The following is a 23,121-nucleotide window of genomic DNA, read 5'->3' on the forward strand; positions in this document are numbered from 1 at the left end:
AGTCCAAATACCATAAATATGTCATACAATAGTGTGTCGTCAGAAATGACATAAAAACGTCATACTATAGTATGTAGTCTAAATACCATGACAATGTCATTCTATGTTGTTAGAAATGGCATAAAAAGGTCATACTATAGTACCTTTTTATGATGATTTAGACAATTTTTGGTATCATAGTATGATGTTTTTAATGCCATTTTGGACGACATACTATACTAGTATGATGTTTTTACGTAGTCTTGGAAGACATACTTCAGTGTGGTAATTCTAGGTAATAGACTGGGCTGTAACTTCAGAATCATGTGACCCTGTAGGCATTTTTGAGGAAAAGTGGGCAACCAGCATTTTTTGAAAGTTCAAGGTGTCCCAAACAAGAATCCACCAGTTGCCCTTCAAATAAGGCCCCTGATTTTCTATATTTCCTCCTCCAAGTTATCCCCCTTCCATGGTAATTTGGATGTTAGACACTGTTGCCTATCCTGGTTTAGGCTCATAGTTAGGGCACTTCCCAATGTTCAATAATGTTGTGTTTGGTGTCATTTTAAAGGGGACATTTGTAGCTTTCATTCAAATCCAATTATGAACCTTCCTGACACACATGGAGGTCACTAGAGCTCCTCAAACCACAAAGAACATATTTTTTTTCACAAATTCCGCCTAAGTTATTTTCTTTGTTTTAGCCCTGTGGTACCTAGGAATACCAGAGACACAAAAAACAGATACTGAAATACTGACTTGCCTATGGAGTTTCATAAAATGTATAACATCACCATATTATTACAATCTGGGGGATTACTGTGAGCCTGGAACCCGACTAGGGAGTTACTGCAGACAAGAGGCCAACATGCATGCTGACAGCTTTCATTACTTTGTTGGTATCCACCTAAGGTAACTAACACTTGTTTTTTATTTGATGAATGTGTTTATGTAAATCAATGAAGTTGAAGTTGAAGTCAGTGAATTCCATAGATTAAAGGTAGCTAGCTAGATTATCCATAGATTTAAGCTAGTTTCTATTTACGAGCTAGCTATTGTTAATTCTTGGAATTCATTGATTTCATTGCTAGTCTATAGCTTACTTATCGCCCAACCCAAGTTCATTCATCTTTGTTCTTTATGTAACTAATATTTAATATTTATCTTTATTAAATTACCTTTGTGTTTATTGTTTACAAGTCAATGATGTAATACTGTAATACATTTTTTACATCATACTATGGTATGACATTTTTATGACTTTTGAAAAAAGAGACTATAGTATGCTGTTTTTTGCCTTTTTGGACAAAATATTGAGACTATTGAATATAGACTGTTTTTTTTTATGCCACTTTGAATGAAAAATCATATTATTACTTTTTTATTCTATTTTGGATGACATACAATTTCTTTTTATGCCATTATGGATGACATGGTATACTATGATGATTTTATGCTATTTGGAATGACATACACAAGTTTAACATTTTTATGCCACTTTTGACAACATACTATACTGTGACTCTTTCATGCCACTTTAAAGACATACTTTATTATGTTTGTTTTTATTCCATTTTGGACGACATACTATAATATGTCTTTTTATGCATTTTGGGACAATATTATATACTTTAATGTTTTGTCTAATTCGGATTACATAGTATACATTTTTATGCCATTGTGGAAGACATACTATATAATGATTTTTTTATGTGATTTTGGATGAGACAGTTCACTGACGTTTTTATGCCATTTGGGATGACATACTATAAGATGATTTTTTTGTTCCTTTTTTCTTTTGCGATTTTGGACAACAAATTATACTATGACTTTTTTTAATGCTATTTTGGTTGTCATGCTGTACTATGGCCTTTTAATGCTGATTGGACAACATACTAAACTTTGACGTTTTTCTGCCATTTTTGATGACAGGTTTTTATGCTTTTTTGGACGACATACTATACAATAACTTTTTATGCCATTTTGGATGACACATTATGATTTATATTTATATACCCCCCCCCCCCTTACAGGTTTTTTAGGGGGGAGTTTTTCCTTAGTAGATGTGAGGGTCTAAGGACAGAGGGATGTCATATGCTGTAAAGTAGTGATGGCCAAATGAAGCCTTGTGAGACGTTTTCTTTCTTTTCTGAGCCAACTGGATGGCGATATTGTTAAAAAAAAAGAAAAGAAAAAAGGTCAAGCAAAGGCAATTTTTTATGCTTTCAGCTCTTTGTTGAACAGAGAGTGCCACCTAGTAGACTCAGAAAAGAAAGAAAATGGTTCATGAGGCTTCATTTGACCATCAGTACTGTAAAGCCCTCTGAGGCAAATTGTGATTTGTGATAATGGGCTTTATAAATAAAACTGACTTGACTTGACTATTGGCCTATCCAGTGACAAAAAAATATATCAGTTTCTCCTAAAATGGTTCTTGGGGAATAAATGTTAAGAATGCAGCAATTCAGATAAATGTCACAATTCACTCGTGCAGTTATACTCTACTTAGGGCCTGCAGCTAAATCTTTCCCCCGATAGGGTGCCAGGTGGCCCCCCGACCACTGTCTAGTTCACAATAAAATAAAGAGATTCACACTGACAATTGTTTCCTTACTTTTAGAGGCCTAGGCTTACACATTTTATTTTTAATATTGATGAATTAACAAGTAAGCGCTATTTTTATGCTGTAGCTTGGAGGGACCTGATTTTAACTGGTATATAGCAGAAACATGCTTTAATAAGTAATTATGTTTTTTATGTAAATCTTCTATAACTATTGCAGTCAAATAAATGTAGTGAAATAATACAATATTCCCTTCTACAATGCAATGGAGTTTAAGTATAAAGTAACACAATTGATCAAGTTAAAGGGTAAGTTATGATTTTTTTTTTTTTCAGTGGGGTTTTATGGGGTACTTATCCATAATCGGTGCATTACCTATAATAGGTGTCAGTCAGTATGTGCCCAGGCTGGAGTTTGACATTGAAGCTAAGCAATATACTGCTGTGAACTGATCAGAAATATAATGTATTTTAGCCACCTGAAGAAAATCCTGCCTAAAAAATAAAATAAAAAAATAGAATCACTAACAGTTTAAGTGTACATTATATATTGAGAGTATTTTCCATGCTTTAGCTTTCCATCACACAGCCCGTTTCGAAAGGAAATCTGTTAATTGTTTCAGTTCCCCATCTATGCTCCTGTCAAAGCCACCAGACTCCATTGAGAGAAACAGTAATATTAGCTCGCCTGCTGCTGCTTTGATCTGTTAGTTTGTGTTACTGTGTGACTTTGGTGAATCCAAACTTACTTTTGTCAGCACCAAAGTCACAAAATAACACAAACAAAACAACCGATGGAGGCAGACCAGCAGTTAATGTGTACAGCAATGTTAAATCACTGTTTTTCCTAACAGATTCTGGCTTTAAAGAGAGCGATATAATGGTTTTATTTTACCGTTGGAAATCACAGTCTGACATTAAGGTAAAGGAGTGAGAATACTCTGAATATAGCATACTCTTAAACTGATACTGAGTTTTTTAGGTGTCTAAAATATGTTTTTTGGTGGCCTCTCCACAGCAGCACATCACTGAGCCTCCATGTCAAACTCCAGCCTGCTTCTCCAAACTGGGGGCGTGCCGACTGATTCTGCTTCTAATATACTGTCTATGCGCAAGTACACCATACAACCCCACTTCAAAGTCTGAATTATCCCTTTAAGTACAAGTACCTCATAAATATACTTGAGTACAGCGTGCTTAATACCAGCAGTGGCTGCAGAACAACTGACCGCTGAGTAGACACATTGCATCTGTAGAGCTTTATTCTAGAACAGGTCAAATACATGGAATGGACTGTGAATGAGAGAGCTCGGCCTCCTTCACCTCTTAACAACAGAGTCAACCTCTGCTCATGGCAACTTTACAGAAGACAGAAAATCAACATCTAGTTCAATGGAATCTTGACTCAAGGGTTTCTGAAATCAATCAAACTGTGTCACAATAAACAGATTGGATGGTGTAGAGTGACATCTACTGGACCCGCATGTTTACTTCCTGAAATACTGCACATCCTAAAGCTCACTTACATAATCTGTCGTAGGTTTTGCAAAAATCAACTACAGCATAATGTGGACTGACAACATATAAAAATATAAATAAGGGCAACTTTTTCAAATTATTTTCAACAAGACATGAAAATCTCTGTGTTCAATGTCCATTTACCACTTCTAGATAGCATCCTGTTTTACAGACATGATGTCATGTTTCCTAAACTGATTTTGTGATGCAACAGTAATCTGTGTTTCACTTATACAAGATAAAGAGCCCATGAGAGAGATCACAAACATATCATTTCCTGTAAGTCGTGTAAGAAAGCCAATGATTGAGCACATCTGCACAGCTTTGTGTGCCACGTCCCGTCTTGCTGATGGAGCTAAAAGCAGAGATGCAGTGCAGCTCAGCTGTGAGCAGCAGGGCTGTAGTCACGCTCAGTTTAGTCCAGTCCAAAATAAACCGACATCCTGACTCATCAGGAAAGACTCTAGAGCCAGATAAGAGCTGGCACAGAATGGACTTGAGTGGTGGAATATGAATTTGTCGTGCTTATTTATCAAATTAGATTATAAAAGTATTTATATTTATAAGACATAAAAACTAAATTTCTGATTTCAAAAGCTCCATATGAGTTTGCTATTTTTTGCAATTCTTGTCAAATACCATCTCTGATGCCACTTCAGCTTTGCATAGATATCAGAACATTTCAGAATATTTATATTATGAGTCGTGTTGAGATTTAGGTCAAATCATATTCAAAGAAACACTAAACTACAGAGCTTTCTAGGGATGTCCCAATCAAAACCGATCAATACTATCAATGCATTTTTTAAATGATTGCGTTTGCTCTGCCCGATCCTTGTTTTATGTCTGCCGTCAAACAGGGAGCACAATTTTTAACCATTTTTTTTCTCAACTGAAGCTGCCACACCACTTTAAGTGAATTTTTGTTCATATTTAGCGAACTAGTTTTACTATGATGCTGTAATAAGTGGCATTGTGATCAATTTTTATTTGCTGTGACTGGAAATATTAAAGTTCAGCTATAACACCACTTTGAAGTGGAATTGTAATTATATTACTCTTATATAGTGTTCTTTACTTTTATTACACTGCCACACTAAGAGGATTTGAGAGACACATTCTAGTTTGTTTACTTTGTTATTTTGTTGAAAAAACAAATCTGCACTAAGAGCCATATAAAAATATTTTTAGATTTACTTATTTACAAATTTTATTGTCAAGCATAATCAATGGATTGATTTTAATTTTAAATTAAATGTTAAACTTTAAACTACTTGAAGTGTGTATTGTGCATTTGCTATATTATTGCTATATTAGCCAGGTAAATACAAGTATTGAATTGGGAATCAGATAAGAAGATGCTCAATATCACATGACTCGTATACGGATCGGGGGCAAAACAACTTGAGCAGGACATCCCTAATGCTTTCAAAATAAAATATGATGAAAAGGGAGGAGTGCATCTTGTTTTTCCACTCACAACTCTTAGTTTTTCTTTCCAATTCGTCTAAAGCAACAACACAAAATCACACAGAGGGGACAAAGACTCATGGACTACAGCCTTGCTAAAAAGCAAGCAAGCACTTTGGTATTGGCGGAGATGTTTATCACACTTTTATCAGTCAGGTGATCAGGTAAACTAACAGCTAAGAAAGACACAAAATGTGATCTCTTTACATAAAACATTTTTTTTTTATAATTAATTAAGGCCCATGCACAAGATATTCATAAGATTTAAAGCAAAACATACACATGTTAACCTTTGACCTAGCTGCAGATACAGACAGGAAAGAAAAACTCCAGCAAGCATCTGTGGAGTGCTGTCTGGAGTTGCACAATGGAGTGTTCCATTAAGAATAAAGCACATATGGTGATCCACATAATAAAAAATAATAATGCAGATAAATTTGCATAGGCACATAGAGAAGTGCAGAATGAGTAGGAATGCCAGGCTGGTGCAGGTCAGGGCTTTCTGCAACCCTCACAGTGGGTTTTGTGGTTTACATCAGTGTCTGTAGCCCTTTAAAACCTCTGATTTTCTATTTCCCATAAAACTTTTTGTTGAGCAGGAAAATGAGCAGGTTGACATTGATGGTGGCTCTGTCGAAGAGCTTCATCACGGCCACACCTTCATACTGCAGCTGCAGGAGATCCTGAGAGACAAAGACAGAAAACACCAGCCACAATAAATCAATCACAGCTAACGGCTCAATAACATGTACTAGAGTTCACTGTCTGTCAACTTTACTGCAGGACAAAGAAACTGTACCTGATATTCTAACTGTAGCGTCTCCAGGTGCACGCCCATGAACTTGGCCTTCACCTCAAAAACTCCGACAGTCTCGGATGGAGAAATCTCAAATATTGCATTCTTGAACCTGTGAGGAGAAAACAGCAGGGAAGAGTTTTACTGAGGAGAGAGGAGGAACTATGTGACAAGAAACTGATCAACGAAAGCCTCAAACTCTTTCAAACCTGAGCAAATTGGCCTGATTTCTTTTTTAATTTTTTTTAATGAAGGCAAGACAGCAACTTAAAAAGAAAAGGCCAAAAAATTTGTAAGAAATTTTCAAAAGTTACAAGAAAATTACCTGAAAATAAGCAACAACAAAAGAAAAGTAATAAACAAAACAAACAAGAAAATGATTATAAGCAAATAATTTATAATACAAATTATACAAATTTCTTATACAAATTATAAGATTTATTGATATTATTTACTGGATTTCCTGCTTTTTGGTAGTATTATATAATTATTATTTTTTCATCTAAAACATAGTGGCATCATAACAAGAAATGGCATTTAAAGGGTCAGAATTCTGAATATTAATGAATATTTGATATTTATGGTTCTGACTGATGTTGGTTAAAAAAACAAACTCAATGAAAGTGAAATCATATTAATGTATTATCATTTCTTTTTGCCTAATTTTGAAAAAGTACATTTTGTGTGCAGAGCGGTATGAGTGTGAGTATTTGACACTGCACAAAAATAACGTAGAAAAATCAGTGTAGCTGCTAATTATTGACAAATCCTTGTCTGCAGTAATGATAAAAAAAATCTACTTTGCACGTAGTGTATTAAAAATAATTAATTTTTTTACCCCATCTAAAAAGAAAGAAGCATCATGACAAAAACCTGGCATATAAAGGGTTAAAATTCTGAAAAATATATGAATGTTTGATATTTATTTTCAGGACTGGTGTTAGTTAAAAAATTAACTCAATGAAAGTAGAAAATAATATTGATGTATAATATTTTTTAAAGCTTGATTGTGAAAAGCGCACTTCGGTGTGTGTAATATACTAAGGGTTAATCTGTATATATCGGCCCAACCCTACTGACAGGTGTGAATGTTGAACCTCGGCTTTGTGTTAGAGGGAGCAAAACTCACTGGTTGGGCTGCAGATCCTCGATGGAGATCAGCACGCCCTTCTCATGGAGGCGAGCAGCCGTGTATTTCTGCGAAACCTGTTTACTCTTCTTGGCCTTGTTGTCGCCTGGTTTCTTTGACAACCTAGCAAAAAGGAAACAAGTGTTCAGACCATGGATGTACCATCCCTGAGTGCAAAGGAAGAGAGGTCCTTCAAGTCTGCTCAGAGTGTTTAGAAAATGATCCTCAGAGCACAAGTATGTCTTCTGGCCTTTCTCTAATATTTAAGTTTGCTGTTTGTTGGGTAAACACTGTAGCTGTGAGAAATATATTGTCAACTTGATGCTGATGTGTTTCATGTGTATGTGAGTTGGTGGTTTGGACTCTGGTCCTTGGTGGCCACAGTGCTGATGTTCTGTGTGGCCAAGCAGCAGCAGCTGTGCTGACCTGCGTTCTGCCCTAAATGAAAACCAGTAGCACTCTGAGAGTCACTGCAGTGACTGATGGCCTCAAGTGACCCAGTTTTGATTTTTGGCACCACTCAAAAATGTGTGTGAAAATCAGGGGTAAAGTTGGGAGCAGGCCAGCTATTAGGAATTTTGGGCAGGGTGACAAAGTTTTCCAAAGTGGGCCCCTCATCGCCCCTCATCCCCACCCATCTGTGTGTGTGTGTGTGTGTGTGTGTGTGTGTGTGTGTGTGTGTGTGTTTGGGGGTAGGGGGCTTAAATTTACAAATACCACTGAGAAAAATTCAATTAAACAATACCCCCTGTACACAGAAGTATTAAATACACTGTTTTTACACACTTATTTATCAGAGTCGAGGGGGGGCTGGGGCAAAATGTGTGACCCTCCTGCACCATAAATTACCACATTTTACAGTTTCTGGCTGTGATAAATGGTGTGATTTGGGGAGTTTTGAAGTTTTGAGTTTTGAATATGAATACAACCATTTAAAGTTAACTGTCCCTCCACTAAGGCCCATAAAAGAAAAGGCTCCTTTCCCAGTGTTCAAAAAATGATTTAAGGTGCCTCACCTGTTTACACCACCTTCACCTCTCATAAATAATGGTCAGTCCCTGATGGTGCTCTCTCCTTTGCCAAAATTTAGCCCAACTTTGGAGCGCATGAAAAGTTTGGTACCAACGGATGCCTTAGGTCATCTAATTTAATATGATGTCTATATCTTCACTGTAGCTTTAAATCTGAGCCGCTACAGCAGGATGTGTTTGCTGACGCTAGTCTGCCTCATATGCAGCTCCGCCTGTCACACCTGCTGCCCCTCCACACTTTTTGTCTGGACATTTGACATGCATAAAATCTGACATGTAATTAGTAGCACATGTCTCAGTGGTGATGGCTGTGAGAGTAAAACAGCTGGGATTGAACTATAAACAAAAAATGCGAAGTGTTGAAAAAGATGGAAGGTGACTCACTTGCCCTTCGTGGCCAGGTTGTCCATGCACGTCTTGATATACTGATTGTAAGAATCAATCTGAACGTTGTAGAAGTTGGTCTTTGAGTTGAGGGCAGAGTTGGTCTGCTGGAGTCTCACCAGCTCAGCTTTCCTCCGCTGACGATACCGTCTCTGGTTTCTGATGTCCTGGAACACGCACAAATCACCATGAAGTAAAACACTAATTGCTTGAATTGTTTCCTTCCAGAGATAATGCGTTTGTTTTTGTACCTTGGCAATGTCGTTGATGAGGTCCTGATAGCGGTTCTCGGGGTGGACCTTCCCCAGCTCGGCCAGCCGCTGCAGGTTGCTCTTGATCTTGTCCTTCTTGCCCTGCAGCGTCAGGCTGTCGTCCACCACTGGCTTGACCTGCTTCATCTTCTCTGGAGTCTTGGCATCTCTGATGGCCCTCCTCTGCATGGCACGCTGGTACTCTGCTTCCTGTCAGCCAGGAAACAACATGGATTATAGACAGAGCTACAGGCTGGCTGTGTGGTGACTGTCTGCTTTGTTTTCAACACAACAACTGTACGTGGCTTTCACATGTCTGACCTGTTCTGGGCCTGCTGTCGAGTCCAGGATCTCAGTGAGAGTCTCTCCAGGCTGGAACCTGATCACGTCCACAATCAGCCTCTTGGTGCTGAAAACAAACAAACAAAGACATTTCAGGAACCACTGAATAAAGTCTCCGGAGAGAAATGAGTGTTTGCAACATTGGGCTATATTAATAACACTGATCTGACTTTTCCAAAACAACCATATCAATCTGGTTTGAATCGGCAGTGTGAACGTACTTGAGAAGCAAAGTGCGGGCGTCCATCTCAGCGTTGGCCTCACCAGGGAGGTCAAATTTGTTAGTGAGTGTGAGTGAAACCTCGGTCTTCCCCATCTGCTCTTTGTTGGGGTCGTCAGGAGGAAGAGGATTCTCCCCTGAAGGAAAGAGAGAGGCAATCAGACCGAGCTGCATCACATGACAACACGCCGGGAGCTTCACGGTTATCATTTGTTCTCATCTTCATCTGTGACCTGCTGACTTAAGATCAACAGTCAAATGACCACATTACTCATGAGTAAAAAAAAAAAAAATCATTCAGCATTTCAGAGTTTAAAACCTTTAAAACCTGGAGTAACATAAGTTTTCTTTGTGCTGCTTTCAAGTCACCTTTCACAATGTTTCAATATAAACTAAAAAATAATTTCTATCAAAACTAGGGAAAATGTCTTATGGGAAAATAAAAGATAAAAGCTAAGGGAAAACTATATTTATAATTACCACAAGTACATATTCAAAATGATGTTACAGAATTATTGAAGATTTCTGAACGTTTTCCATGTCATTGTTTATCTTTCTTTCTTTTTTTTGAACAAATTTTCAGTTTTGTTTTTTTCTTGTACTTCTACTAATTTCTTGCTAATTTTTGGGTAATTTCGTCTTTCATTGTTCATCCCCTTCCTCTCATGTTTTTTAAAGTGAACATGAAAGCCTGCACAGGTTTCAAAGGGTTAAGGTGCAGGACTTTTTTAAAGAACAATGCATAGACTCATAGAAATAATCGATCATCAGTGATGAGCCACTCTCAGGGTGAGGCTCTGCCCTCTGCCTGGAGTTTACCGTTTTCTTCTTCTTTTGTCGTGTTCTCAGAGAGTACCAACATGCCTCTACATCAAAATTGCTTCTTTTCCATTTTGTGAATTGCTTTAATAGAATAGAAATACTTTATTAATCCCACGTGGGAAATAGTTTTGTTGCAGCAGCAAATAAGAGAGCAGCAACTGAATGAAATATTCGTTAAAAAGGCAAAATAATATATATATATATATATATTATATATATATATATATATATATATATATATATATATATATATATATATATATATATATATATATATGTATAAACACACACACACATACACACACACACACACACAAAGGAAGGCACATAACATGTAACATAAAATAAAATAAAATAACAATAACAATATTAATAGTAACAAAGATATGTACAACTCTTGTACAGCTAAGTTTTTGCTGGACAGAAACCAATCTGACTAAAGCTATAGCCTCACTGACACCTGCTAAGATCTGGCTTTTTTCTACAGAAAAGGTTACAATCGGTATTAACACCTGAGATAAATGACTCTGCAGTAGTATTTCATTTAATTCCACAATTTATTATTACACTTCAAATGTGCAAGAGGGTTTTTAAGTTGCAATAATTCTTTATATCACTGTCTTAACTGCAATATTTGGTGCAATATTTCAACTATCCTCTGTGCAATTATTCAAATGTGCAACATTCCTCTAACTCTTAAATGTAGGCTAGGCTAACATGTGATACATACTGTATATATTCTTATTGTTATTCTTACTTATGTATAACTCTGTTGTTCACTGTAGCATTGCAAACATATTTATATTTTTATATTTTGAACGAAGTTTTATACACTGCATTTTAGCAAAAGGCACAGTTTTATATTTTACATACTCAGCTCATTATATTTATTATTATTTAAATGTTCACATATTAGTGCTAATTGTCTATTACTGTACTTCTTTACATTTATATTTTAACACACTTACATACTCAGCATACTATACATACTTTATTTTAAAAAAATATTTAAATATTTACAAAACAACAAAAAAAGGAGTATTGATGCAATGCTGGTTTTAAACAGTTTCAATCATATAAAGTATTTTAGTATGACAATAATCAATAACAAAAAACTGACAATGTCATGATTGTATGCAATAAAATTATTATTTTTTAAATATATTTACATAATGTGCTAACTGTTTACTATCACTATATTTCTTTTTATATATTTGTGCTGGTACTTATTTCTACTTGCGATAATTCTCTATGCTGGCATCAAAACAAGTGTAATCAACCACAATTAATTTCAACAATTCCCCCCAGGGATCAATAAACTATTTCTAATTCTGATTATAGCTTTACCGGCAAGACGCAATGACTGGCTGCCAGAAAATACCGACTCTTCATCCAAGCTGCAATCAGACATCAATCTAAATTATTTGCACCAAGTTTGAAAGAGAGACTGAATATGTAACAGATATGAAAGAGGTAACCACGGTAACATGGTGGTAACATGGTGCCCCCCCTCCCCAAAGAGCCTAACACAAAGGCATGCTTGTTTGCTGCAGAGCTGTGTGCACAGCTTTGGTCTTCTGGCAATGGGAGAGCAGTCTAGTGCCTGTTTGTGACAGGTTTTCCCACATTAAAAACCTGCATACAAGTGCACGCTCCACTCACCGATGAGGGACTCTATGGTGGGAACCTCGCCCAGATCCTCCAGCAGCTCATGGATGGGGTCATTGTGCTCCGGAGCAATGGCGTCCTGATGGTCCAGCAGCAGCTAACAGGAGAGAGGAACCCAGTTGGTGTGTTAGTCATACTGCTGAAGAGAGGACCTTTCAAAAACATCTTAAAGGAGCAGCGTGAGGGATTAATGGTGGGAATATGATATTCATTCATTTGTTTTTAATTGTGTATAATCAAATGAAACCAAGAATTGTTTTGGTTAACTTTGAACAGGCTTCCCATACATTTTCATGGACAAAATTTCTAAACTTTTCCATGACTTCCTGGACCCTTCATAATTTTTTTCTTGCCCCACTTGCCTGGCATTTTTCAGACATATCACATTTTGTTAAAACATAATTTTGTGCTAGCTGGCATACATGGAGGAGAGACAATTACGGGATTGTACACAAAACATCGCACATCAGCACATACTATGGCAACGATACATCGACAGCTACCAAAAAGTAAATTTGCCGTTACGTAATAACACGTAAAAGGTTACTTAGGTCGGATTATTGTGACAATTTCATTACATAACAAAATTCCTTTTTTCAAAACTTTCAGTGATTTTTTCAAAATCTATGACTTTTCCAGGCCTGGTAAAGATGATCTTTCATCAAACCATGTGGCCTGCCATGTTTCTACAGTAGCCTCGATTGGTTAAGTACATTTACATGATGTGAGGACTTTAAACTACTAAATGTCAATATGTTAGTCTGACTGAAATCACTCTAAGTTGAATGTATTGAAGTCGGACTAACATGCATAGATAATGTAGCTAGGGGTCAATTTAGTCTCTCATGTATAATCCTCAATTGGACAAAACAAAATTGATAGAAGAAAGCCATGGCAACAAAAGAAGCAGAAGAAGGTTAGAAAACAAAACAAGATGATGGTGATGGAGAATTTTTGGTGAAGCAGAAGTTAGGTCAGTACCAGGTCTACAAGAAGACTTGAGGTCAGATACTTGACCCCCACAGCTGCCTTTCTTTATGCTTTGTCTAAGTAGATTTAGTGTCTCTCTTTAGGGATGTTGCATAGTTGGGGAGACAGGCAAGGAGATTTAGGGTAAACAGGGTGAGCACACTTGTTTGTTTAAGTTTAGGGACCAACAGAATCTTCTCTCACTCACAGATGTATGCACAATAACATTATTTGGGAGCATGTAGTGTCTTCCTTTAGAATCTCTGGACGGCATACACTGTGCCACACTCTGTATGTTCAACTGTGATTCTCCTCCATCGAGTCTTTACTAAATACTGGGTGAATTCATCGAAGTCTCCTGAGTTCTTTTTTAGTCATTGAATCACCAGCTCAAACCGTTTTTTCTTCATCAGAAGGTACCAAGTAAGGCGTAGAGTGTGTATGAAATGTACAGCGCCTAAAAGTCACCCATGTTTTCACCGTTTGACATGCAACCCGTTTACTTCTTGCTAACTTGTTTAGTTTGTGACGTAATAGGTCAACCAGAGGAAGGCCCAATAGCAATTAGCTGAAAGGGGGCATATCGCTACCTACCGTGGTGAAATCCGACACACTCCCTCAATAACTGGATTCTCCCTCGGTGCTTGTATACTGGGACAAGGACAGCAGTCCAATCAAATGGCCTAATGGAAATGCTACTGTAGCTCCACTTAACTGTGCATAGAAATGTACTGACTGACTCATAAAAGGACCTTTCATGTTTTAACATCTATGTTGTGAATACACCTGAAGGCCACGGTAGTTTCTCCTACATGCAGAGACAGAGACGGGTAGGCTGAGGGGCATTCAGTTGGTTTTAATCTGCACCCTCATCCCTATATGCAACTAAATCTACACACTGTTGCTTTAACAATGAACAATACAGATAGAGACTGACAGAAACACAGGTGTCAGTGAGACAGAGACAGACAGAGCAGGAGTACCAGACTTACTGTGTGAGTGTTGATGATCTCTCCAATGGAAATGTAGATGACAGGCTTGGTGACGGTGACAAGGTCAGAGTACTGATCCACATTGAACTTCTCTTCGAGTGAGGGAACGTCACACGCTGCCAGGAAGAAACGCCTGCGAGGGAAGAATGAAGGATAAAGCCAGATCTCAAAACGGTAAAGACAAGAACAACAGGTATGCTTCATCATTCTGAAAACTATTAACATCAGACCTGAACTTCTGATAGGAGGTACTGAGATATTCGTTGATGGGATTGAGATGGGCGTTGTCTCCCAGGAACATCTTATTGGAGGCGGCGTGCTGCAGCATCTTGGCGACAGAGCCCAGGTTTCGCCGCTGCTCGGTGGTGAGCTGGCCACCTGCCGACACCTCAATGATGTCGAAGGCGTCGGGAGCTACGATGGCAGGGTTCATGTAGCGGTAATACAAGAGGTTCCCCACAATCTAAGGAACCAAAATCAAATGAGTCGTTAATAGTAAGATCAGAAAACGTGACATATTTTTGATGTATGATGAGCCCTATTTTTTTAAATATATTTTATCTATATCTATATTTTTTAATATAGCCAGAAGTCATACTAGCATACAAAGTTGTTAAAATAGGAAAACTGAGCAAACATGTATGACTTAAACCAGTGGTCAAATTGCTCAGGAAGAAATGTACTGAAGTTATATTCAAAGGTGCTGAGTGATACAGCCATCAACAGAAATACAAGTATCAAACCAACAAACAGAAATATAAGAAGCACGCATTAACCTAAGATGATTTTCATTCCACTTAAGACATTAAGGGACTGCATTTATTGTAATACATCAGTGATACTAAACTTATGTCCCCTGGGCCAAATCTGGCTCCGAATAGGGTGCAAGGTGGCTCCCTAAGTGATTCACACTGGCAATTGATTCTGTCCTTTAAGTATACAGAGTGCAAAAAACAACATCAAGATAGAGCTTGTTTATCAACAAAAGTGCCAGTGGAGGATCTCCCACATCCCTGACAGAGGTCTTGCTAAGACCCTAATGTCCTAAAATCCCAGAAATTTCCTAAAACCTGAGAAACCTCTATACGCCTTTGAAATGTCCTAAAATCATAGAAACATCCTAAAATCCTGACAATGTCCTAAAACCACAGAAACCTCCTAAAGTACTCGAAATGTCCTTAAGTCCTAGAAATGTCCTACAATTCTAGCAACATCCTAAAATCTAGAAATGTCCTAAAATCCCAGAAACATCCTAAAATCTAGAAATGTCCGAAAATCCTGGAAATATCTGAAAATCCTGGAAATGTCTTAAAATCCGAGAAACCTCCTCTAGTCCTTGAAATGTCCTAAAGTTAAAATCCTAGAAATGTCCTAGAATCGTAGATGGTAGTATGGGGCTGCTGCGACTGGCCTGGCCTCGGAAAAAATGACATCTTTGTTGGCATCTTTCTGTTTTATTGGGATGAATCTTGAGTGAAATTGGTCGAGATTTGAGGGTTTGGAAGGTGCTATTGCAGAGAGAGGAGAAGCTCTGGACCGTGTCAGGACACAGCTCGTGCAGGAGCAGCAGGAGAGCCAGAGGAGAGTCACAGCTTGCCTTAATGTCAGCAGACAGAGAGAAGGAGGACACGCCCACCCCGACACAAAGGCTGCAGCTGGTCGGCGAGGTGGGAAGAGCAGAGCAACAGGAAGAAGAGACATAGAAAGGAAATGTGTTAGAAACAGGGAGAGAACAGGAGAGGCAGGCAAGAGATAAGAACTGAAGAGGCAGGAAGAGGAGCTACAGTGGGCCAACTCACAAGGATTAAAGGATCAGTTCACCCAGTTTTCAAGAGACTTTTCTGTCTCAGTGCAGAGGGATGTGGCGCTCACAGGCTGTGGCTGCCAGATCCTTCTGTACATATCAGTCTTTGTCAATGGGATCGCTCCTGAATTTACTTTTTTGATGTTTCAAGTTCCACAAATCAAATCAAATTCATGGTTATTGTATTGTATTGTATTGTATGATTCGGGTCCAGTGAAACCAGGAGTGACATCACTTTTCTTGTGCTGCTTTCAGATGATGATAAGTATTTCAGCCTTTATTTCAGTATATTGGTATGATTTCTTTCAAAGACACAGGAAAAAAACTTTGTGTTACAGTTGTGCTTATTCAGTTTTGCAGTCATTCTAAGACTTGTTAGCCTTTGTTTTTACCTTTTTTCTTTTTTCATTTTAATTCTTTTTTTTCTTTACTAATTTTCAGGTGATTTTCTTGTAATTTTTACTAATTTCTTGCTCAGTTTTGGGTCGTTTATTCTTTTGTTTCTTCCCATTCTTTTGAAAGAAATCATGTTAACTTGCTCAGGTTTCACAGGGTTAACTGACCCTTTAAAGACCGTTGGGTACATTTAGCCTACAATTTTATAACGCAAACCTTGAGCAGCTCATCCTCTGTAGCATCTGGAAACTTCTCATGGAGGGTGTCCTTCAGCACCTTGGAGATGAAGCGCATCCCGTATCTGACAGAGCAAAATCAGACAGAGTGAGACAGCCATGTGAAAAAAACAAATCAAGTATTGTTGGTTTGAACCAGCTGACTCGTGAAAAACTATGATTCTGGAAGAGAGGAACATACGGGATCTTATCCACCGAGACAATTATGGCGGACAGGAATTTATCAGTGATGGTCTTCATGTTCTTGATGGAGGCTTCCAGTCTCGTCCTCACCTCCTCGTGGGCCATCGCCTGCTCTGGAGTCACGTCATAAGGCAGCTTACTGTTGAGGACACAACAGGGAAGAAAAATACCTTCAGCGTTCTCCATAACCTGTTTCTGGCTTTGTTGCATTACTATACATGCTATATTCACAGCTAAAAGCCCTCTAAAAAAACGGAATATTGTGTCATTTGCAAGTAACATAAAAATCTGTCAGCAGGAGGACATAATGAGCTTCATGGAAGAAAATATATACAGAGAAATTTTCTCTTTGTTTTGGCTCGTATGAAATTGTTCTTATTTTGTAAGTACCCAATGATGTTTGGGATTCACTAATGTTTTCTTATTTCTTCTCTTGTCTTGGTGGTTGAGAGCACTCATAGGTTGTGTTAGTTATGTGCTCTGTTTTTACTAACTGATTGTTTGCAGTTTATTGTGCTGTATTCTGTATTTGGTGGGCCGAAGAAAAATTTCCACCCTGACGGACAATAAAGATATATTCTAACATGAATAAACACACGTGCTACCCAGCGCATTTTTCCCACCCAGGCATGATACTGATACCAGGATACTGATTTTACTTGGAAAAATGTATTTAACATTGATGGTAAAAAAATAATAATAATACTGAATCCCAAAATACGTAACAGAACTTTCTTGATGAGCAGTGATGCTGCAGTGTGTTTTTCTGTGAATGGAAAATCAGACTGCTCCCCTGGTGTCAGGTAGAAGCTTTAGAAGAAGCTTCCAGAAGGAGCTAACAGTAACAGCCTCGTCTCCAGCTCACCTGGCCTCTCCGGTCTGCGTCTCCATCTGGTTAACCCAGCTCTTGTAGATATCCACCGGGTCAGTCTTGATGTTTAACGTTTTGTCATCCATTATCTCTTTGACGACTGGTGCCAGGATCTGGCGCAGTGCGTTCTGTCCCCGGGCGCCTCGGTGGAAACTCACCACCATCTTTATGACCGTCGGGTTTCCTGTTACGATCTCCTTCATCTGGTCCACTTTTGACCTGCAGGCAGTTAATAAAACATTTCACTGCAAATTCATAAAGCACAAACTTTCAAAACTGTGGTCATTAATGATTATCCACACAAAGTTATTTTCTAATATGAAAAATTAAATTTGACTCAAGTAAAAATTTGATATTTGCATATACTGTATGTACATTATAACATAGTGTTGTTTCGGCTAATATATTACATATGGACTAAAACAAAACATTAAGGATGACAAATATTAGAATGGCACTGAGAATTATATAGCTAATTATATATTAACTAAAAAGCAAAGATCCCTGTGTGCTCAGCTGAGATCTGGTATTTTACCACTGATGGTTGAGACTGGATGATATGTGAATATAGAAGATGAAATGCAGAATTATCATATGAGTTATTTGACTGATATAGAAAATGAGTTTCATTTTGTCTTTTGCTGCCATTTCTATATGTGGAACTGTGCAATTTTTGTTTAGTGACATTGGGTACGTATACTGTAGATGATGCGCAAAGATTAAGTTGGCTTTTACATATGAGAAATGTAGATTAGATCATTATCTGGAGAAAGCCTGGGAGATGAACAAGTTGGGAACAAGTTGTTTATCAAGATTAACTGCTGATTTCTAAAATTTCTAAAATTGATTTTTCACTGTACAATTTTTTTTTTTGCAAGAACATTGGTATTTATTATTTTGTAACTTAATACATTCTGTGCATCTTTTTTTTGGCTGATATCTGTAAAACTGAAAGATGACTTATGCTTTGTATAATGATGGTGTAATCCCATATGGGATGGGCCAGAGCCTGGCATGGCACAGAAATAAAAAACTAACTCATTAACTAACTTAGGGTTTTCACAAATGTATGTGAAATATTTAGGGCTGTTAGTGTTTATGCATACATGTAAATAACACCTTGTTATTTTATTTATCTTTTTAAATTGTGTAAATAGCCGGCCAGCATTCCTGTCTTGAAAGTGATTGTGTGTCTTAAGTGTGATGTCACTGGTATCATGTGAAACGAGAAGAGCTGAGGAATCCGCCAATACCAACCATGTCATGATAGCTTCTTGGTAAAGGGGCTGAATAACGCTCCAAATTTAGGCTAAATTTTGGCCATGAAAAAACAGCATGGTCATTTCACAGGGATCTTAACCTCTGACCTTAAATATCTGAATGAAAATGGATTCTGTGTCATGAGTCTCCTCCTTACTGACATGCACTTTATGCTTGTCTCATGCAGTTCTTTGCTGTCATTTGATTTCTGATCGAGACTTATCTGGTAGGAATTGCTTCAAGTTACCTCAAAACTGCTTTTAAATGAAAAATAATGGAATTGAAAACTTGTGATTAAAAACTGTGATTAACTTTGATTTTAAAGAATTCATCATTTGACAGCCTTAGAAATATTTCCAGTTTGGAGGTACGTCATAAATGCACAGCTGGCATGAGGAGGCTTCAGCACAGGCACAACCAGATTTTCACTCATTTCTAATAGTTTCAAATATATTCAGACATATACAGTGGTTGTGCTTTCAGATTTGTGTGTAATAGAAGACTGGACTATTGGCTGTGGAGGAGATCTGTCCTAGCTGTTGACTGTGCACCAGTGTCTGCTGCTCACTTGATCTCCTCCTGCAGGGCTGTTTTGAAAAGCTTGGTGAGCAGGTACTCCTCTCTCTGGTTGGAGGCGTAGTTATAAAGGGTGAAGATCACAGAGTCCATGAACTTTGTGGATTTGTTCTGTGGCATCTGGAAGATCAGCTTGGCCAGATATGTGGGGTTGGTCTTAAAAGAAACACAAATTTGGTTTAATATAGTCAGAAAAGTATTGATCGTAAAGACAGCTGCTATGATGCTGTTGTTCTAGAGACAAAGCAGTCAAACAACAGAGGTGTGCTGTGACATTACCTGTAACAGGTAGAAGAGGTACTGGTAGGCCTCCAGTTTGAGCCTCTTCTCCTTGCTGAGGGCCTTCAGGCCCCCTTTCTGCTTGTTCATCATCATCATGTTGGACAGCTGGCCCTTGTTCTTCTTGGTCAGTTTCTTGCTGTGGGACACCACCTCCTGCAGCGTAATCTTGTTCTTCACCAGCAGGCCGATCTTGATGTCCATCAGGTTCAGGTCGTTCTCCAGCTGCTGGTTGGAACGGATGTTGGTGACCACCTCCTCGCGGAGACGCATCAGTTCCAACTCTTCCTGGAAGTCCTGGTCGCTGTGGTCCAGCAGGTGGACGAACTTCCTCACCACCGCCATCGGAGGATCGTCGGCGCTGACTGTGACGAAGCACATTTTGAGAAGTTTAGGTGACCATGGAAGCTGGAGGCCAGTTAATACAAAAAAGAACCACTTTTAGGATCCTACTCACTGAGCGTCTTGTAGTCATCTCTGGCCTTGTTGGCTCTGATGAAAGCCTGAATCTTAACCACGTCATTGATCTGCAGGATAAAACAGCAATTACTTGGCTGATCAATAGTCTTCATTATAAAGGGAACCACAGGAATCAACCGTGAGCTCAAGTGGAAATGACTTGGCTCATGTCAAGAGAGCTAAATGAGCGTCCCTGAACCCCACAGGACATGGGCTAAATGTCAGCAGATGTGTCGGGGGAAATGATGCACGGTGAGTAAAACTTTTATAAGATAACACTGCCATTTGTTTACTTTAAAACCAAATTTCTCTGACAGGTAATTTACAATCCCTTGTCTCAGTCCTTTTAAACTGTCCAAAACTCAATCTGTTAATTTTATGCAACAAGCTTTTAGGCTACAAATACTCACATGATCCTGGAAGTATTTGAGGCGATCCTTGTATTTCTTACGAGCTTGGTGCATTCGAACCATGGCCTGGATCTGAGACAGACACAAACAAATCCTTCAGTCTTAAAATATTTCATCAATATAAAGAAGGTCTTCACATAAAGATAATTTGTCTCTGCAGCAAAAAGACACTAATAGTATTGAAACTGGTGCTACATGAGCAGAGAAAACAGAGGAAAAGGACTGTGGTATTCACTTTTTCTCAAGAAATAGAAAACCTACAACCATCAGAATGTAATGTGCCTTATTTAACGTGGAATAGTCCAAATGAAACAATGGCTACAGTCAAACAATAAGCAAAAACATGTTTTTGAAAACATCTGGGGCAATTAATATGCAACTCAGTGACAGAATTAGTTTATATTTGATCAGCGCTGCTTCGTTTTACTGTTTGATCTCCTTTTTGTCGGCTTCCGTTTTTACTGCAGGAAGCAGCATGGCACCCACCTCCTGTTCACAAATTCTCGCCATTCACGAAAAGAGGCAGCAACATCAGGCAACTGGCTGGAATCTTCATTGTAGCTGCTGATTGTAATCAACTCAACTTTCAACTCAAAGATATGAAGGACCAATGAGATTTCTACCTTACCTTACCTTAAAATATGTTGACGAAAACATTTTGGGAGAGAAATAGGCATTGCAGTAACATAATCTTGATTTATATTTGACCAGCGCTGCCTAGTTTTACTGCTTGATCAGTTCTCAGTCCAAATTTTAGAGACGGTGAGAGGAGTGGGTTTGTGTCTTGATCATCTCTATACTCTTTGAGTATGTGGTGGCAGCATCAGGGTTGGTGGAAAAACAGCCTATAGTTTGACCAACATCCAGAGAGCCATCGAAACACCACTATAACTTAATAACTCAGTAAAAACAAATTTATCTGGGGGTCACCACCACCTCTGTTGGTAGATCGGACGCCCCATGTAAAGAGGCCTTGTTACATGTAAAGTCCTTGCTGCAGAAGCTGCGGGTTCTATTCTAGCCCTAGGTGTCATCCCATCTCTCTCCCACTTTTCATACTTTAACTATCCTGTCCATTTAAGACCAAAAGCCCCCAAAAATAATCCTTGAAACAAAACAAACAAACACATCAGCCAAGTATACCTTTAACTGTATTAGCACTGCTAATGATTGTGTTCAGATTACAGACATCAAGTAACAGTCATACCTTGACAGCGTCGTCAGTGTGGTCTTTCAGATACTGTTTACGATCTTTGAACTTCTTCCTCTGCTTGTGTCCCTTCCAGTGGGCCTGAGGGAAAAACACTAAGTGTCATCAGTCCTGATAGCAGACAGAAGTCGCTCTGCTGACTGTGTACAGGTCTATCTCACCTGGATACATGTAACAGCTGGGTCTTGAGATTTCAGGAAGTTCATCCGCTCCTTTAGGGCTTTTCTCACCAGGTAGCCACGGCAACGAGCTTGCAGCTTGGTAATTAGAGACTCATTGGCCAGCCACAGCTGCTCCCGATTGTACGCTGTGGTCACCCCGGAAACCACCGACTGACAGGGAGCATAAAACAACCAGTTTAGCACCGTGTTAAAAAGCTACAACCGTGCAGTGCGGCACAGGAGCAGTTAGCTACCTGGATGTCCTCCTTGTTGAGCTGGGTGTTGTTCTGGACGAAGCCCTCTGGCTCCACCCAGGTGCCCTCCTTGGTCTGCAGATTGTAGTAGTAGTTGTGTCCTCCCTTCACCCAGTGCTTCACCCACTCACTGCCATTATCACCTGCACAGACAGCATCACAGAATGCAAATGAGCAACATGGAGACATTTATTCAGTAATGCAGAGAAGTTTGTAATACCATTTTAATTACAATGCTGGACAATTTTAGGTTTTCTTTTTTGTTTTAAATCACCTGTGACAAAGCACCTCAGTGCAGTTTATAGGTAGAGATGCATGTGTGTACGAGATTTCATGTCTGTCAGACCCACAGTGAAGGAACATACCAGCATTCAAAGATGAAATTCCAATAGTAAATTACGATCTCCTCTTCAGGCTCATGTATAACGTAAAAGGGACCTAATGAGCTTATTTTCAGGCTCATACCTGTGTTTTTTTTTTTTACTAGAACATGTTTACATGCTTTCATGTTCAAAACATACTTTATTTTCCTCATGCTGTCTATGCTGGAACACCTGAATTCAACCGCTGTCTGAGAAGCTCCCATCTCTTTAAGATCCAGCTCGGAAAAAAACAGTCTGCTCTGATTGGTCAGCATTCCCAGGTCTTGTGCATTTTAGGTGTCTGCACTGTCATAGTGCTTCAGTGATAACGATTTTCTGCAGGCTGACATGGAAGTGAGCGTCACCCTGGTTACCTCGTCAAAAAGTTTACAGGATTTTTTCATTGGATTTTGGATCATTGCGGAAAAAAGCTCTGTGGTATGGATGTTACGATTCACTCAACTTATGATTCGATACGAATGATGATACTGGGTTGGTGGTATGATTTTCTCATTAAATTTTTTTAA

At 38.6% G+C, this 23,121-nt stretch overlaps 1 protein-coding gene across 1 annotated transcript in view; it reads right to left on the minus strand.

Moving 5' to 3' along the window:
* Nucleotides 1-3,785: 3,785 nt before the first annotated feature.
* The window catches only part of iqgap1 (IQ motif containing GTPase activating protein 1), an 84,458-nt gene continuing 65,122 nt past the window's right edge, over nt 3,786-23,121 (minus strand). The window contains exons 18-37 of the mRNA XM_042485164.1: nt 22,233-22,375; nt 21,979-22,149; nt 21,815-21,898; nt 20,608-20,679; nt 20,196-20,265; nt 19,739-20,103; nt 19,452-19,615; nt 17,618-17,842; nt 16,751-16,891; nt 16,550-16,634; nt 14,364-14,596; nt 14,134-14,266; nt 12,167-12,269; nt 9,684-9,819; nt 9,442-9,529; nt 9,121-9,330; nt 8,870-9,036; nt 7,455-7,577; nt 6,329-6,437; nt 3,786-6,212 (exon numbers count right to left, since the gene is read on the minus strand). Of these exons, the coding sequence (XP_042341098.1) occupies nt 6,099-6,212; nt 6,329-6,437; nt 7,455-7,577; nt 8,870-9,036; nt 9,121-9,330; nt 9,442-9,529; nt 9,684-9,819; nt 12,167-12,269; nt 14,134-14,266; nt 14,364-14,596; nt 16,550-16,634; nt 16,751-16,891; nt 17,618-17,842; nt 19,452-19,615; nt 19,739-20,103; nt 20,196-20,265; nt 20,608-20,679; nt 21,815-21,898; nt 21,979-22,149; nt 22,233-22,375 (2,936 nt within the window). The 3' untranslated portion in view covers nt 3,786-6,098. The remainder of the gene's footprint in view (nt 6,213-6,328; nt 6,438-7,454; nt 7,578-8,869; nt 9,037-9,120; nt 9,331-9,441; nt 9,530-9,683; nt 9,820-12,166; nt 12,270-14,133; nt 14,267-14,363; nt 14,597-16,549; nt 16,635-16,750; nt 16,892-17,617; nt 17,843-19,451; nt 19,616-19,738; nt 20,104-20,195; nt 20,266-20,607; nt 20,680-21,814; nt 21,899-21,978; nt 22,150-22,232; nt 22,376-23,121) is intronic.

This window comes from Plectropomus leopardus, chromosome 1 (assembly GCF_008729295.1).
Source record: "Plectropomus leopardus isolate mb chromosome 1, YSFRI_Pleo_2.0, whole genome shotgun sequence".
Taxonomy (NCBI): Eukaryota; Metazoa; Chordata; class Actinopteri; order Perciformes; family Serranidae; genus Plectropomus; species Plectropomus leopardus.